This window comes from Lonchura striata, chromosome 7 (genome assembly GCF_050655825.1).
Source record: "Lonchura striata isolate lonStrDom1 chromosome 7, ASM5065582v1, whole genome shotgun sequence".
Lineage (NCBI taxonomy): Eukaryota > Metazoa > Chordata > Aves > Passeriformes > Estrildidae > Lonchura > Lonchura striata.
In genome coordinates, this window is record NC_140709.1 from 13555367 (window position 1) to 13571394 (window position 16028).

The 16028-nt window shown below is 38.5% G+C and overlaps 1 protein-coding gene across 1 annotated transcript in view; it reads left to right on the plus strand.

Annotated features, from left to right (window-relative positions):
* CNTNAP5 (contactin associated protein family member 5) overlaps positions 1–16028 on the plus strand; it is a 265702-nt gene that overhangs the window by 210993 nt on the left and 38681 nt on the right. Inside the window, exons 14-17 of the mRNA XM_021526152.4 lie at positions 1918–2074; positions 10797–10924; positions 11109–11279; positions 13343–13561. Of these exons, the coding sequence (XP_021381827.3) occupies positions 1918–2074; positions 10797–10924; positions 11109–11279; positions 13343–13561 (675 nt within the window). The remainder of the gene's footprint in view (positions 1–1917; positions 2075–10796; positions 10925–11108; positions 11280–13342; positions 13562–16028) is intronic.

Consider the following 16028-nt stretch of genomic DNA (forward strand, 5'->3'; position numbering starts at 1 on the left):
GCTCAATGAAACAAATAACAACAGATCTGAAAAAGACGTCAGAAAATTACTTATTCTTAATACACATGAAGGATTGCTTATTTCACTCTTATGTTTAAGTATAAAATGGCTTCCACCAAAGGAAATTGACACAGATTGTATTTGATTAATGAACACCATTATTTGCTGTTGTCCTGAAGAATTTATCTTTATCTAAATATTTTTTTTTTCCAGAATGGGCACTTTTAAAATTAGATTAAGCACTTCTGTATATCTATTTCTACTCCTAGACAAATCACCCTTTTATTCAATTAACATTACTATTCCAAGCTTTACTGAGTAATTTCCCAATAATATAGAACTGTTTCACTGGCTGCAGCAATCAGCTTCTGTAAGAAAATCAGCTGAATAGCAAAGAAAGAAAATATAAATGTGTTGACAATAATATGAGGCCTAAAATGAATGTGGACATTTTTGTAAAATGAATCCTTAGATGTACTTGGATTGTGTTTTTCTAATGAGTACCTCTGGGCATTGGTCAAATTCGTCATGTCTTAATTGTTGGTATCATGAGAATGGAGTTGCTCTTCCTATTTTTATTTTCCTTTTTTCATGAATTTACAGTTCAGCAGTCTAAGCTTAGAAGAAATATAAATATGAATTAATTTTGCCAAGTGATTCTAAAACTCATTTTAATTAGTCTCCTACATTCTACAGTTAACCTTGATTGCATTTCATAATTTAGATTTTCTTGCCTTGTATAATGAGAAATACTCCCTACTAGTAATGTTGGAAAAGCAGAAGAATAAATTGATGCATCTTTCTTCATTAGCCGTACAGTTTATTTTTTCAAGCTCCTTTGATCAAAAAATCTTGATATGTCAGTTTTGTTAAATTTTGCCATCTACCTGTATGTATAACTGATTACATTTCTTGATTTAAGGATTAAGAAGTCAATGAAAAAGTTAGCTGAGCTGGAAGACAAAGTCAGTCTTAGAGAATATTCATCTGTGAATTTCATTACATCAGAGTCTGCTTACTCTATCTGACTATTAATACTTAATGCTTGATGCATAATGGATTCTGAAATGTGAACAAAAAAACTGCCTCGGTTTATATAAATACATAAATCTTAAAGCTCCTGTAGGTAGAAAATAGTTTCACAGAGAGAAATTGATTCCCAAGCAGGGAAATATTTTTTTCTAGCTTATGTCCTACCTGTTTTAATATCTTATCAAGCTTTACATTTGCAAATTCCACCCATGGACAACACATTAAAATTCCTAATCTTGCTCCCTGAGAAACCAATAGAAAGTTTAGTCTTAGTTTTGAGAGGAACTGTGTTAAATTCACAGTAATATATCAGTTAGTGTGTTATTTCTGTAGATTTTTGTTCTTTATATCTGACTCTTAAGGTAAGAAATCCTGATCAAGCTAGAGGTGACACTGCAAGAGGTCCTTGTCCAATACAGTGTGGTACAGTACAGTCTGTGCAGTGTGAGTTCTGGCAGGAGAATTGTTTTCAGTCTCCTTCAGTGATCAGATCTACGCCCCAGGGTCACAGAAAGACCACTGGACACAGCTGGTGCAGCCACTGGTGTTGGCTTCACCATTCCAAAGTCTTTGCAGCTGAAAGGGCCTGAGGTTCCCATGAGTAACTGGCATGAGCCCGAAGGCAAACAGCTTCATCTCAAACCAAATGGGATTACAACAGAATCATTGCTTTCTCAACATGTATTCCATAAAGTGGCACTTGGGGCAAAGTTTGTGGTTTATTACTTTGCAGTTGGCATCTTTTCTTTGAGTATTGTCTAACATGTCCACCTCCATTCTCTTTTGCATTCTCAGGAGAATCCAGTGTGCTTATCAAGTTCTCTTTCTCTCTCTTTTTCTCTTTTCTCTTCCCCCCCCCCCCCCCCTTTTTTCCCTTTCATCCAGATGGAGTGCCATTTGCTTGGTGGGTTGGCCGTGCCAATGAAAAGCATCTTTACTGGGGAGGATCTCTTCCGGGCATTCAACAGTGTGCCTGTGGATTGGAAGAAAGTTGTCTGGATATGAGATATTTTTGCAACTGTGACGCAGATAGAGAAGAATGGTAATAATTTTAACACATGTATAGCAGTGTCTGTGTGAAGAGATAGGGATAGGAGGTAGGGCAAGAAGGCTTAAATCTTTCCTGCTTCACAGTTCAGGAAGCTTGAATGGCTTGAGTATAATCTGATCAGAATGAAAATGAAACTGGAATTTGGACTTCTGATTTCACCTTAAATTCCTATTTTGAACAAAGATGTCTGACTGCAGCAGGTTGCTGGGATGGGTGGTCTTCAAAAAAATCTTTTTTGTTGAATGCCACACCAGGTAGTTTTATTTGCTTAAAAGTTTGGTTCAAGTGCAGCATTGCATGAATAAAGGCTCTATGAGCTTGTTTCATAGGTGTATATCAGAGCAGAAAATTAAGGCCTAGAGAGCAAAATTCAGATAGAGCTAAACAAGAAATATGTACTACTAAACAATCTCATATTTTTCTTATGAAACAGTATAATGTACCTTAACCGTCTTTTACATTGGATCTCAAGCTTTTTAAGGTCAATAGGAAGAGTTGTTTGGCTTCTGTAGGTTCTGAGTCAATCTCCATAGGAAGTTTCAGAGTCACAGCATGAAAATTCAAAGCTTTCTTTGGGTTCTGTCTGACCTTTGTTGTGCTGTGATGCTGCATGAATCTGGGAAGGCCACCTCACAATCTTCTGTCATTCTCTGCACTTTTAGAGACACTCCAGCCACCAAGAGCTAGTTGGTGAACTTTCCAAATGTTTTTGAGGGGATTGAAATGCCAGATGAGTGTTATTGGAAGTACAGTTTGAAACACTGAACATACATGTGAAAATTCTGCTCACTCAGTTTGCCTTCTAGACCACTCACTGATAGGACCTGCTGTCATTTATCTGAAAAAAAGATATTTTAACCTTGAGTAGTTCAGAAATTGTGAATAATGGAAGTAGACAAGAAATATCTTGCTGTCATAGGCTGCTGTGTTTGAAACAGTGTCTAAATTAGCCCTGTGAAACCTTCACTTAAAATGCGTAGAAAGGAATGGTAAAGGGTCTTAAACATAAAAAAAAAAAAAATCAGAAATTACTTGTCACTGTAAGTGTTGGGCTTTTTTTGTGTGGTGGATTTCTAGACAGTGTGATTATTTGCTTGGACCCTTTGAATCCCTGGGGTCACCATTCACTTTCAAAAATTATAGCTGTAAGGAGATTTCTTCAGGAAGATGTTTATGTAAATATTGGTTTATGAATGTGATTAGTATTGAATAGCCTGGCTGTGCATGTTAATCTGTTTTTCCTTTAATGTGTGGTTATCAAATGTTCTTTTGACAAGGTTTGCACATGAGCATCACAAGCATATGTTTTTACTGGTGCTTGGCTCTCTTCATAATCCACATTCCATTTTTCACTGCTCAAGCAGAGCAGGGTGTTATGCTGGCAGACACTGGGGCTGCAATCTTAGACTGCAGGGCACTGCATCACTAGGTTGTACAGACCAATGCAAGGTAAAAGCTAAATGCAGTTTCATATTTCAGCTGAGTTTCCTTAGGAAATGAAACCTAAACAAGTTATACTGTGAGTGTTTATCTCCATTTCCCCCCGTGCACCCTCCAATGATTTTTAACAAGCAGACATGTTTCAAACATCTTGGACAGAGAAGGAGAAGTCTCAAAAGTGTTACAAATTACACATTCTATGAAAATTTATGCCAGGCTGAGAGGAAAAAGCCAATTAATGCCCACAAGAAGGAAGTTAAGGAAGCGTACAATTTTATTAGATTTTGGAAAACTCTCATGGGAGAAAGATGTTGGAAATCATGCATCGTTAGCTTGGCAGCTCAGAGAGCTACTTGTTTCTCCTAATTTCATGATTATAACAGAATATGCTTACAAGTTACATCCACTAAACTGCCTACTGTTTGTTGGTTTGGGGATTCAGTTGCTTAGGTTTTTAATCCTTGGGAAAATTTTACTTTGGTAGTATTCTAAGCTGAAGGTTGGCTTTATAAAAGCTAAAAAAACCCTGACCTTTATGAAGGGTTTCTAAACATAAGAAATTTCATACCTCTTGAAGATTGCTTTTGTGTTTCCCTGCTAGAACACTGACCCCCTGATATATAACAAGCATTCGAATCTGAAACCTGCTGAGATCTGAACTGTGACTTCAACCTGCTATACATTACAGTGGAAGGAGAAAGACAGCAGTAGATGCATTTATTTGCCTCAGCATGAAATAAAATGGGTGCTGCAGAGTGGAAAACCAGAAAATCATTTTTGCTGCTTTTAGATAAATCATGCTGCTCCAAGGTAGGAACCCTTCAGAGCAGCTGAAGCATCCTCCAGAAGAGGAGACAGTCCTAGGATTTTGCTTTGATTTGTTTTCCCTAGACTAAATCTTGAGGGAAGAAGCAGCTACTAATTTATCAGAGCAGCAAAAGAAATTATAAACAATGGAAAGCAGACCTGGCAAAGTCCTGTGCCAGGTACAGCAATATGGCAGCACACAATATGCACTTCCAGGCATGCTGACTTTTAAATTATATCTGAGCAGACTCCTGAGCCAGCTGCTATTTTTGGGCTCTTACTTGACATCAAGTTAGTCCCTCTGGCCAGATGAATAGGAATCTATAATTAAGCATTCTAGATCAGGAAGGCTTTTATATTTTTCAACTTTTGTTTTTATTAAAACATTGTACTGATAAGTATCTTTTTCCATATGGCTCATGATGCTTCCAAACTCCACTGCAGGAATCTGTCAGAGTAGTGGAGCATCTTCGTGGTGTTTTCTGGAGAATGGGAGATCTCTAATGAGGAAGCAGAGGCACCTGCAACTACGCCTTTTTGTTGACCCAAGAAAGGGATCTGAAAATGTGTAAGACATGCCTTGGCTGCATGCTGCCAAAAAAAAAAGAAAGATGTCTGACTACTGAAATCACTTGCTAGTGGGTGGAAACATTCATAAAAATCCAGTGGCTTCAAGCTGAAGTTAAACCTAGTTCAGAAAATGTTAATTCTTTCTTTCTTCCATTCTCTTACCCCACACTGACAATAGTTAAACATTGGGATAAGTTCTATATAGATGGGATATATCTTTCAAAATATACACCTTGTTTCAAACAAAAATGCATTCTTGATTGGGGAAATGTGTTAAACTGACCTAAAGAATAAAGCATTGCTGAAATACACTACATGATAATGTTATGAGATCTTTTATATCTTCAAATACCTCTCCCAGGTTGTCTTTCATCTCAAGCAAAATTCTCTTGCCTTGGCAGTTAAGGTCTTACTGCTAACCAAACCTTGCATTTAAGTTGGAGGAAACTTTTTCATGCTTAGGTGAAGCACATGACTGTCCTGAAGTCCTTTTGCTACTTTGGTCTCTCTATCTGGATTACATTTTCCATTTCAAATGCAGACCCTTGAATGAAGCCAGTCAATAAAACAAACCATACTGACAGTATTCACCTGGAAACCTTGTGAATTTGGAGAACTTTGCAGCTTTTTATTTTGTACAGAAAGAGAAGCATCTTTGGAAATAATTTTGTACAAGAAGCTCAGGCATCTCAGCAAAATTTGGTGGATGGTGCTGCTTCAATTAGCTGTTTTGGCATCTTTTATTTCTATTATGCAGTCTTATTATTCAAACTGGAGGAGTATCCTCCTCTTTTGTCTTCCAGAACAGTCTTCTTCACCGGGCAACTAAACCTTTAAGTCTTGCCATTTCCAAAGTAACGTGCATTAACATCGGTATCATGGCTTTGGAGCACTAAAAGAATAAGGAAAACTACAGGACTTGATAAGAAGAGGAACAAAATAGAGGGTGGATATTGTCAGATCCACTTTGTCTCCCAGAGGTATAATGAATACACTGAGCTCTGTTTGAGGAGGAGCAAAGCCAAATGGAAGTGAATGAAGCCCTGCTTGGATGAGCTGTATTTGTGCTAAACTATGCCAGAGCCAGGGTGATAAAACCGAAAGGGCAGAGAAACCCTGACAAGCCCTGATTTTACAGGTTTTGTTTGTGCAACCACTATCCCACACTGAATCCATTCCCTGAGAAGCAGTGCAGGCAACTCCAGAGAACCTCTGAGCTTATAAATAACCCCTGCCAGAGGAGACATGGCCTGTACAGAGTTGTCTTGGATATCTGCCTCATGCCTACATTTGTCAACAACCGGGAAGAGCTGCCTGCAGAGAGCTGACGGTAGCAGGTCCCTGAGGTGTTGAGAATCAGTTCATTACACTAATTACCAAACTCTGTATCTCTAATTCAGCCAGATATAGGCAGTACATCTTGCCTTCAACTGTTAGGTATGTCCCCTTGTGCTGGTGTTTTTTAGTTTATCGTGAGTGTACATTATTTTACCCAGTAAAGCATTTTTGGATATGGCTCAGGGGTGAGATAGCAATTAAAATGTATTCCTTTGGATTATTAATGATATGTCCTGCACAGGCCTCAAAACTTTCCCTGATGGAAGCCTGTGTCATGGGCCCATTCCTTATGAGTTTCCTTGCCATCTGCTGATGATAGTATTCTTTTCCCCAAATGTACGGTATTCCTGAAAATCTGTACTGAATATCTGAGCTGCTGAGGCTCAGATTCTGCCAGAGTTTCCATTAATGTGCAAGAGAGAAACATACCAATAGGGGATCATATGAGAATAAATTACATTTAATGGCACCACTGTTCTACCAGCTGTTACAAAAAATATGGAAATGGCTACCTAGAGATTAGCAATTTATGATGGCTCACACTGTTAGAACACCATTGAGCAAGGGTTTCTTTAACACACTTTTAGTACTAACCAGGAAGAAGAAAAATAGTTTAGTAATGTTATCATCCAAATAGTTATTTGTCATTTACATGTTAGTCTGCCTTTACTACACCTTGAAGGACCCAGGTGTTGCACTATCACCTTTATTAGGAAATTATTTTCATCTTTTTTGAATTGGTCCATACATAGAGCATTTATTTGATATGTGACTTGGCTCATAGCTTATTGAGGAAGACCTTTGTGTAGATGTAGGCATTAATCTTTAGACGTGGATAAACAAATGATATCCAACTGTATTTAATACCCATAAGCAAAAATTTTTCAGTGATTTAATTTAAAGGGCATTACTGGATTTGTTTGATTTGGGTTTTGCTAGGACAAACTGACACTATCCTTTATGCAAAGAGCTCAGAGAAGCATCTGTTTGTTGAGTGTTGCTTCCACCCTGGAAACATTCAGATTTTCATCTGGTTTTGTGCCAAATTGAGTGCCAAGTCTGGTAAGCAGGAGGTCAATTTCTGAAGTTATTAATTTATTCATACCATTTTCTGCGAGCAGAGGACTCCTTTCAGGAAAGTGATAAAACCAGCCTTTATTTTTGTGAAATCAGGGCTTAACTTACAAGGGGTTTGCTTGGTGGAGGTAGCCACAGAGTGCTATGTGAAATCCACTAAGGAGAAATAAAGTGTGGCTAACCTGAGAAACAGCTGTGGAAAAGCAAATATAATCTGGTTTCAAGTGTGCAAAGTGCTAAATTAAAATACATATAAATAAAAAGGAGCTCTGGAAACAAACAAAAATAATTAATGAAACAAGGCTTTACTTTTGTTTAAAAGGAAAAATCATGTATTCGCACATCAGAGTGCAGATGCTTTTTATCAGAAAATAGAAATTTTATTTGAAAAGTGTAGCACATGAAAAGTGATCCCCAAGCCCCCTTCAGGCAAAATTTCAAATGTTTTGTCCAAACCCTGGTATATTTGTATTTTGTAGTGCCACAGCAGCGCCTCCAGGAAATTTTTGTACAGGTACACAAAGCTCTTTTGCTCCTCTCTCAGGAATAATACATTGTATTTGAGAGGCTGCCATGGTGTAGCACATAGAGAAGAGGAATTTCTTTGTAAGAAATGGAGTCTGAAATAAGTTCAATTTAAGGAATATCAGGAATTTTAAACACTCACAGTGTCTTCTACTCTTTTTTGCTTTTCTTAGCTGAAATCACTTAGCTGTTGATCTTTCACCAAAAACTTGATTTCGTACTGTGAAATAATAATAATTAACTACAACAATAGATATGTTGTTCCTCACACTGACATATTTTCTGAAGGACGGAATGTTTTTCTGATAGGTTTCATATCAGTATCTCCTTGTGTGAAAATACATATCATTATATGAGGGTTTTTTCCCATGTGTGAGAGAACAAAATGCATAAAATGTGCTTTTTGAGTTTGAAGAGAAGCTTGATTGAGTTTTCAAGGCATTAACAAAGAAGTGAGGATTTTTATTAATTCTAGAATATATTTCTCTCTCACACTTGAGCTATGCTACTAAAGTTCACTGTGATACTGGCATATAAGTAGTAAAAATTCAGTCATAAAATTTGATATAAAAGAACTTCATGCAGTACAGCAGAATATCTAATAAGCAATGCAGTTTCAGAGATGTGGAATAGATATCTTTAAAATGTCACCATTTCATGGTTTTTTGTAGATATTTTGAGTGCTAGCTGTAGAAAGATACTGATTTTTATTTTAATGCTGATCATAGCTTGTAAAAAGACTGCACCATTTTTTAAATTTAAATAAATTTGAGGGAAACATCCCTAAATATTTTTGCAATTTTTGAAAAATTTTATTTTAAAAAGGAAAACACCACCTCAGTTACTTGTGTGTATATTGAATATTTTATGTTCCATTAATATGCATCTTTCTGCCTTTTTTTCATTCATTCTGCCTACTCTTCTTCCTCCATCACTGGAATACCTTATTTAATTATCTTCCTAAGAAATACTCAAATAATTTAGCTTTTGTCACAGTAGTTTAATAATCTGTTAAGAGTATTTATGCTAACTTTCAAATATTGCTACAATAAGCTATGAATGTGATCCTGAGAGTCTGCCCTGAAGAGATTTGGAGACCAGGTACCTTTGATTCATACCTGATAGTTTTCCTTCTGAGCCTATACTCAAGGCCTCACTCTGCCTCATGCCTGGGAATTTCTTCTTGCTCCACATTTTCTGTAATTATTTGCATGTCAGACACCCACTGGAGCAAGAAGAAAATGTTAGCGTTAGAGAGGGTACCTCTCCTTTTCCCCTTGGCAATATGAGACAATTAACTATGCTGCATGCAATTATAAGCAATGAAAAATAAATGCAATGTGTGCAGCCTTTATGAAAAAGATCAAAATGCTCCTATTTTTGTCTAACATTAATCAGAGTGGAGCACTTAGCCAAGCAAACATTTGAGGTTGTGTGTCAGAGCACAGCTGCAGTGTTTGTCCTAATTATTATTTCTTTGCTAGATGTTTGTGTCTGTTCCTACAACTGGAACTACACCGAGAGTTTATGGAAGCAGGCATTACAAGCAGGATATGGGCAGGTCTGGGATCCTGCCTGGGATGTTAGACTCTCTAATATTGTCATTACTCAAATAGTGATACGTTTTTCCTGAGGCGTTGTGTCACACCCGCCTGGAAGAGCAGTAGGTATCAATTTGGGGTTATTGGCATTTTGGATGTGTTGCCATCAGCATGTGCAGGATGTATCTTTCACCTACAAGCAGACCGGTGAGTTGAGTCCAGACCCTGCTGGGCTGCACAGAGGTGGAGATCCTTTCTCCAAAGCTATTGAGATTTGGTTCCATGAAGGATGCTCTGCCACACTTACGTGCTCAGATGTACAGCAAACCTTAACTTTGAGAAAAGGAGAAGAAAAAACACATCACCGTGGAGATGAGATTCAGTAGCACTCACCTCTCTATTATCAATCGATAGAGAGAGACCTCAAAAGGGCAGATCTGCCCTGGTAAGGCCAGGGTTGTGCCTGAGGGACTCAGCTGGGTTCATGAAGTGCAATGGGGTGAATGCACATTTGTGTACCCTGCCAGAGCCAAAGCCACTCAGCCGGCTTAAGGACCTGCCACGAAACATCACACTGCATTTTGAGGACACTTTTTTGTCCAGCTGACTCAGAATAAAAACAAAGAAATTATCCTTTAAGAATCAAACTTCCTTTTGCTTTCTAGCAGCCATGTGTAAGTTAGTCACAGCTGAAGAACAAGCCCAGCTAACCGAACATGAGAAGTTTGACAGTGCAGTAAATCCGCCTTGAGTATTTCAGTTGCTGGACCAAAATGTCCCCAGCATGCAGTGCAAAGGGTCAATTCAGTCCAAACTCACTCTGCCAATTCAGCTGTTTTTGCAGTGTGTAGGGTCAGTTGTGTCCCAGCCATCTTGAATCTGGATCAGTAATTGTCTGGCTTCCCCTTGCTAACATCAGGCTGGATCAAGCATCACCTGTCCTCTTCCTGCTCGAGTAAAGCATAAAGCCAGCATAAAACACCCTTATCTGTCTTCAGCTAACTTTACAGAAATGCAGACTTGGGCTGAGACCTGATCCACGGCAAATACAGAAGCAAATACATCCTGCTGAGGAAACCCTGTAGAGCCCAGTTTACATTACTGCTCATTTGTCAGCATGGCAGTTCTCTTCCTTGGCTTCACAGTTGTTCTGCACAGCTGAGGCAGGTTTACAGCCCATCCCAGCCAGCATTGTGTATCCAAATGGTGTCTTCAGTGGTCAGTATTGCATGTAAACACAGAGCACACATGGGAGCACATTTATCTTCAACACTGTGTACCTGTCATAATTCTTCCAGGTAATTCTGCAAAAGCTCTTTAAGTAAGCATCTTTTAAATATTGTCTTGCATGACAAATGCTGAGGGGGTTTGTCTGTGGTTAATCTGCCTCTTTCTGTTTGTGTATTAAAATCCAGGACAAACGATACCGGCCTCCTTGCTTTCAAAGACCATTTGCCTGTTACTCAGATCGTGATCACTGACACAAACAGATCAAATTCTGAGGCTGCTTGGAAAATCGGCCCCTTGCGTTGCTATGGAGACAGTGAGTACTAGCTCTTCCCAATTTCCATAGGTACAGAATGTTCCTTTTTTGTTGTTGTTGTTGTTGCTGTTGTCTTTTTTTTTATAATAAGACTATTTTCTCTGATAAAAGGTGGCTTTCCACATGCAGCCTGCAGCTGCTGTCCTGCACCAATTAACTATAGAGAAGGGGGTTGTGTTTGCAGGGCAGTTCTGGAACGCTGCTTCCTTCAACACGGAGGCCTCCTACCTGCACTTCCCCACGCTCCACGCCGAGGTCAGCGCGGACATCTCCTTCTTCTTCAAAACTACCGCCGTATCCGGGGTATTCTTGGAAAACCTTGGGATTAAAGACTTCATACGCATCGAAATAAGCTGTAAGTTTTACTGCTCAGAAATCTTGGTGGTTTTGTCCAATTTGACAGATGCAGAGGACTGGGAAGGACATATTTTCTGCCATTTTTAGATGGCCAGAAGTTCCTGGAGATGATAAGATGGAGACATAAAGACTCTTTTATCAAGACCTACCTATCTCTCCGGCCAGACTTTCCCTGTATAGACTTGATCATTACACTTAGTCTTGTTATGGCTAGATTTATCTTTCTTAAACAAGAGTATGAATTTATTTTTTCAACACTGATATTTATTTTTTTTCCCTTTAGAGAAAAAACTGCTGGTACCTATAGGCTGTTTTTAGTTGAAAGTTGAAAAATTTAATGTAGCCATTCTGATGGTTACTTTTATTTCCATATCAGTAACAAACCCAGTCTGATGCAGCCCCAGTGTTTCAAAGGAACTCAGTGTGTATGGTACAGCTACGAGGTGAGAATTTATGAAGGACAGGACACTAATGCAATACAAGTTAGTCACAGTTGTAATGGATCTTGAATACTCCAAAATCTATTAAGTGAGTGCAGTGTAACTGCTACTCAGTGTATAATGAAAAGAGCAGGGAATTTAATTAGTGAGATTTTGCCTCACTCCTGTTGCGATGACTTCAAGTATTTATTAGTGACAAAAGAGTACAGCAGCTTTGACATGAAATATGACATGGGTATTCCAAATTCTGTCAAGCTTAGGGAAAACAAACCAAGTGCTATGTGTTTGATAATATGCTTATAATAACCCCAAAATAAAATTTAATAAAACAGGGCCCCAAGGCCCTTTGATTCATTAAACCAGTGGTAAATGTCATGGTGGATTATCACAAGGTAATGAGGTGTGATTTACTGTTAATTGCACGTCAAGGTCCAATTTGGTTGTACTTCAGGGTAATTCATTTTATTCTCAGGGATACAGAAGTAAAAATGGCATCAAATATAACAAATACTGTAAACTAAGAGGATTGTTCAGTGAAAGCTTCTGGATGTGTGTTACATCTGTACTAGAGAAATGAGTTATTTAAAAGTTTGGGGAAAAAAAATCTATCAGACTTAGGCTTCTCATCAGTAGTTTGTTGTTGTGCTTCTTGCTGCCAGATGGAATTTGCAGCCTAAAGGCCTTGTATCAAGGAAGCTCCATGGAGCAGCTGCTTCAAAGGGAAACAACTTTTTAGCAGATGCAGGTGCTCAAAATAGATCTTTGTCTATCCCTATGGATCATTTAGTATCTTAACTATCTAAGAAACAGCTTCCAAAACCAGACCTATCCAATTTTTTTGACTTTAAATAACAAGATTTTTAGGAATTTTCAGTCCATAACCTTCTGGTTGTGTGATGTGTGGACCGGGTTTTTGGTTTTCATAGTGCATTTAGCATTTTAGGAAGAGGAAAATAACCAGTAGCAAGAACGTTAAAAAGTTCTAGCTCCTTTCAGGCTTCCAGCAGAGCAAGGTGGCTTTTGTGGCTTTTGTTTTTCAAGTATTGTCCTATTTCTAGGAGCCTTACTATTTCTAGGTGTGTGTTACATATACAGCTTTAGTTTAGAATCACCTATTAAGTAGTTTCGCTCATCTATTTTTTTTGTGCATCTTGAGTCAGATTTAGGCAAAAACTTGTAGAATTCTCTCATACCACATGCAGCCAAGTTATGTAATGGTTAATTACCTGCATTTTGAAAGATCTAGTTAGAAAGATCTTCATCCTTTCTCTCATCTTAGTATTATTTGTCCAGAATCTTCTGGGACTATTGTGTGACTTTTGTGCAGCATTTGGCACTTAGGCTTCAAAAAGAGAAGTGCCATTTCTAGAGCACGGTGATTTTTATAGCAAAAAAAATGGGTACCCACAACCAAGCCTAATCACAGCAGAGATCAAACAGTGAGGCTGTGGGCTTAAATTTATGTATAAGCTGCTGTGTAAGAGATGGGAGGTAAATGATCCTGTACTATTTGCTGACATAAAAGTTAATGGACCCTATATTTATGTAAGATTTCTTGATGTCAAAACCACGATTTAATTCAGACCTTCATTTCCTCTTCACATCTGTTTATCTATTGCAGCCCCCAAGGAGATCACCTTCTCCATAGACGTTGGGAATGGCCCCACAGAAGCCACTGTGCAGTCTCCCACAGCCCTGAATGACAACCAGTGGCACTATGTCCGGGCAGAGAGGAACCTCAAGCAAACCTCTCTGCAGGTGGACAACCTCCCCAAGAAGGTTCTGGAGGCCCCTGCTGAGGGACACTTCCGCCTGCAGCTCAACAGCCAATTATTTGTAGGTAGGGACAATCCAAGGGCTCCTGCAGATAGCAGTATTTCAAATACTCTGATGATGAATGCTCTTATTCACCATTGAGCTTGCATGTGGTGACTTGATTTTGCTGTCTCTTCTTCTACTTCTGCATAGGCAACATGAAGAAAACCCAAACAATTCTAACAGCAAAGCACAAACTGTAGTTTAACCATGCTATACTTGATGATATAGCATCAAGTTATTTTGGGGTCAAACTCCTGAAACGTATTTATTAACAAAGAGTTGATAACCTTTCTTCTTATGCAGTAAGGCACATTTTAAAAGTCAAAAACTTGTCATATAAATTTCTGAGGCAAAGCCTGAAGACAGTATGGTCTTTAAATTCTGTTCTTTCAAGCATGCCCACCAAAACCCTTATTTGGCTGGAGAGTCCATGAGTGAGAGAAGTATGAGTACAGTCAAAGCAAATACAGGTGTTTTATCTGAAAGTGTTTTTTCAAAGAGGAGAAAAGAAAATTAAAAGAGGAAAGAAAAATCTCTGCATGTATTTTGTTTATTTATGGCCCTCTCACAAGAAACCTGGATTGGAACTAGTTTGGATTTGATAATGGGTTATGAAGGGAATTATCTCTTTTTTCTATTCAAATGCTGTCTTTCTGAGTAATCTGCTCAGTGATGGAGTGGGATGTAACTGTTCTTATGCAGGGCCATTCAGGTAACATCTGATTCCTTCCCTAAAATGGATTTTTTTACTTAGTTGAAATGCTGTAGCAAACCTCAATCTGTCAATGCATTTTAATAAAGTTTACTTCTATATTCATACCCTTACACTTAAGTAGCTTTCAGGGTATTTATTTGAGCTTTTTATTGTGTATATGTGCAGTAATTACTGGACTCTGAACATAAAGAATTAATCTCTTAATAAATATATATGGCTGTGTCAATGTCAAGAGTCCTTCCAACACAGCTGTTGATTTATACTTAAAATGATCTTTGTTAGACTCAGCTGGAGAGGAGAACACACAGAAAGGAGGCTTAAGACTGTCACAGTGCAAGGTTTCTGTTTTCTGGTATGAAACATGCTGCTAATCACTTGTTTTTCAAATACTACATTGATCCTAAGAACATGTTCTGTGGGAGGCCAGGCCTGGAGGCAGCAGGCTTGGGCTGCCAGCCCCCTTAGAAACATCAGAGAAATTTAGCCAACATACTGTTTCCAGTTAGGAAAATTAGACATTTTGTGACTGAATAGACTTCGTGATTTTTTGGTTGCTTCTTTCTAAAGGACTAAATATGATAGGTTTATCATAGGCCAACTATTAGATATGTCATATATATCAACTGTTTACCATCTCACATCTGAAAAGCCGTATCTGCCTGTAACCTTGCTGCTCAGCCTCAGCAAAATAAACAGGTTACCTGTGTGAATTTCATGGTGGTTTTAAAGTGACATAATTGATGAATTGTGTAATGAAAATCCATGGTTGTTAAGGACTTCACCAGAGCAATGTGCCAGCAGGAGCGCTTGTGAGCAAAGACAAACACAAAGCCCTGCACCTACCACAGAGCAGCAGCAGCATCCCCACGAGCTGGGGACTGAGTGGGTGGGGAGCAGCTTTGCCAAAAAGGTCCCATTGGTTTTGGTGGAGAAACGAATTTGTACCTCATCTGAATGTAGCTGTGCTTTAAGGAATAGGTTGGAACCCAGTCCCTGATACCAGCAGGGACTTCCAACTCTGATTGTACTCTGATTGTAGTGAGTGTTTACAGAAAACTCTAGGATATATGTATTTATTTCAGCCAAGAGGTGAAAAGTACTGCACAATAAATATATTGCATTCTGTCATCCATCAATACTTTTACTGAACCATGAACAAAAGGGACAGAGGAAAAAAAAAGAGTTTGGGAGTGCTTTTTCAGGCCTTAACTCTGCCAGATTGAAGGCCAAAATTATCTGTGACTTGCTAAGTTTTCCTGAGAGCTGTCAGAAGAGTTGGAAACCTGGGTTGCCGCCTGATTCTGGCACTATTTGCTCCAGGGAAAGGTGGCAGAAATCCAGCAATACACAGATGTGATATAGTTTGTCTCTACTGAAAGTCTCATTTGAATCTCGTAATAAAAAGCTACTGATTTAATGCCTTAGCCATGCAGAGAGAGTTTTAACCCATCTGAAAAATAAATGTATAAACACCATTGTAAAAAGGACAGAAGCAGCAGCACATAATATTGCTCCCTACTTCCCCCACAATCCACAATATATTTGTCTCTGCAGTATTTTGCATACTGACAGTGATTAAGGGGTTTCCAGCCTTAATGACTGTGTGTGGCAGGCTTTTGAGATAGCTTTGTGTGTCTGTGAAGTGGAAGAGAAAAATGACTTTACATTGCCACTACACTCAAACAAGCTTGGATTTTAATGCAGTTAGAAAGGAGTTAGAAAACCATTTCTCACTTTCTTTTAGTCGTTCTTGGTTGCTAACTGCTTCTGGCTC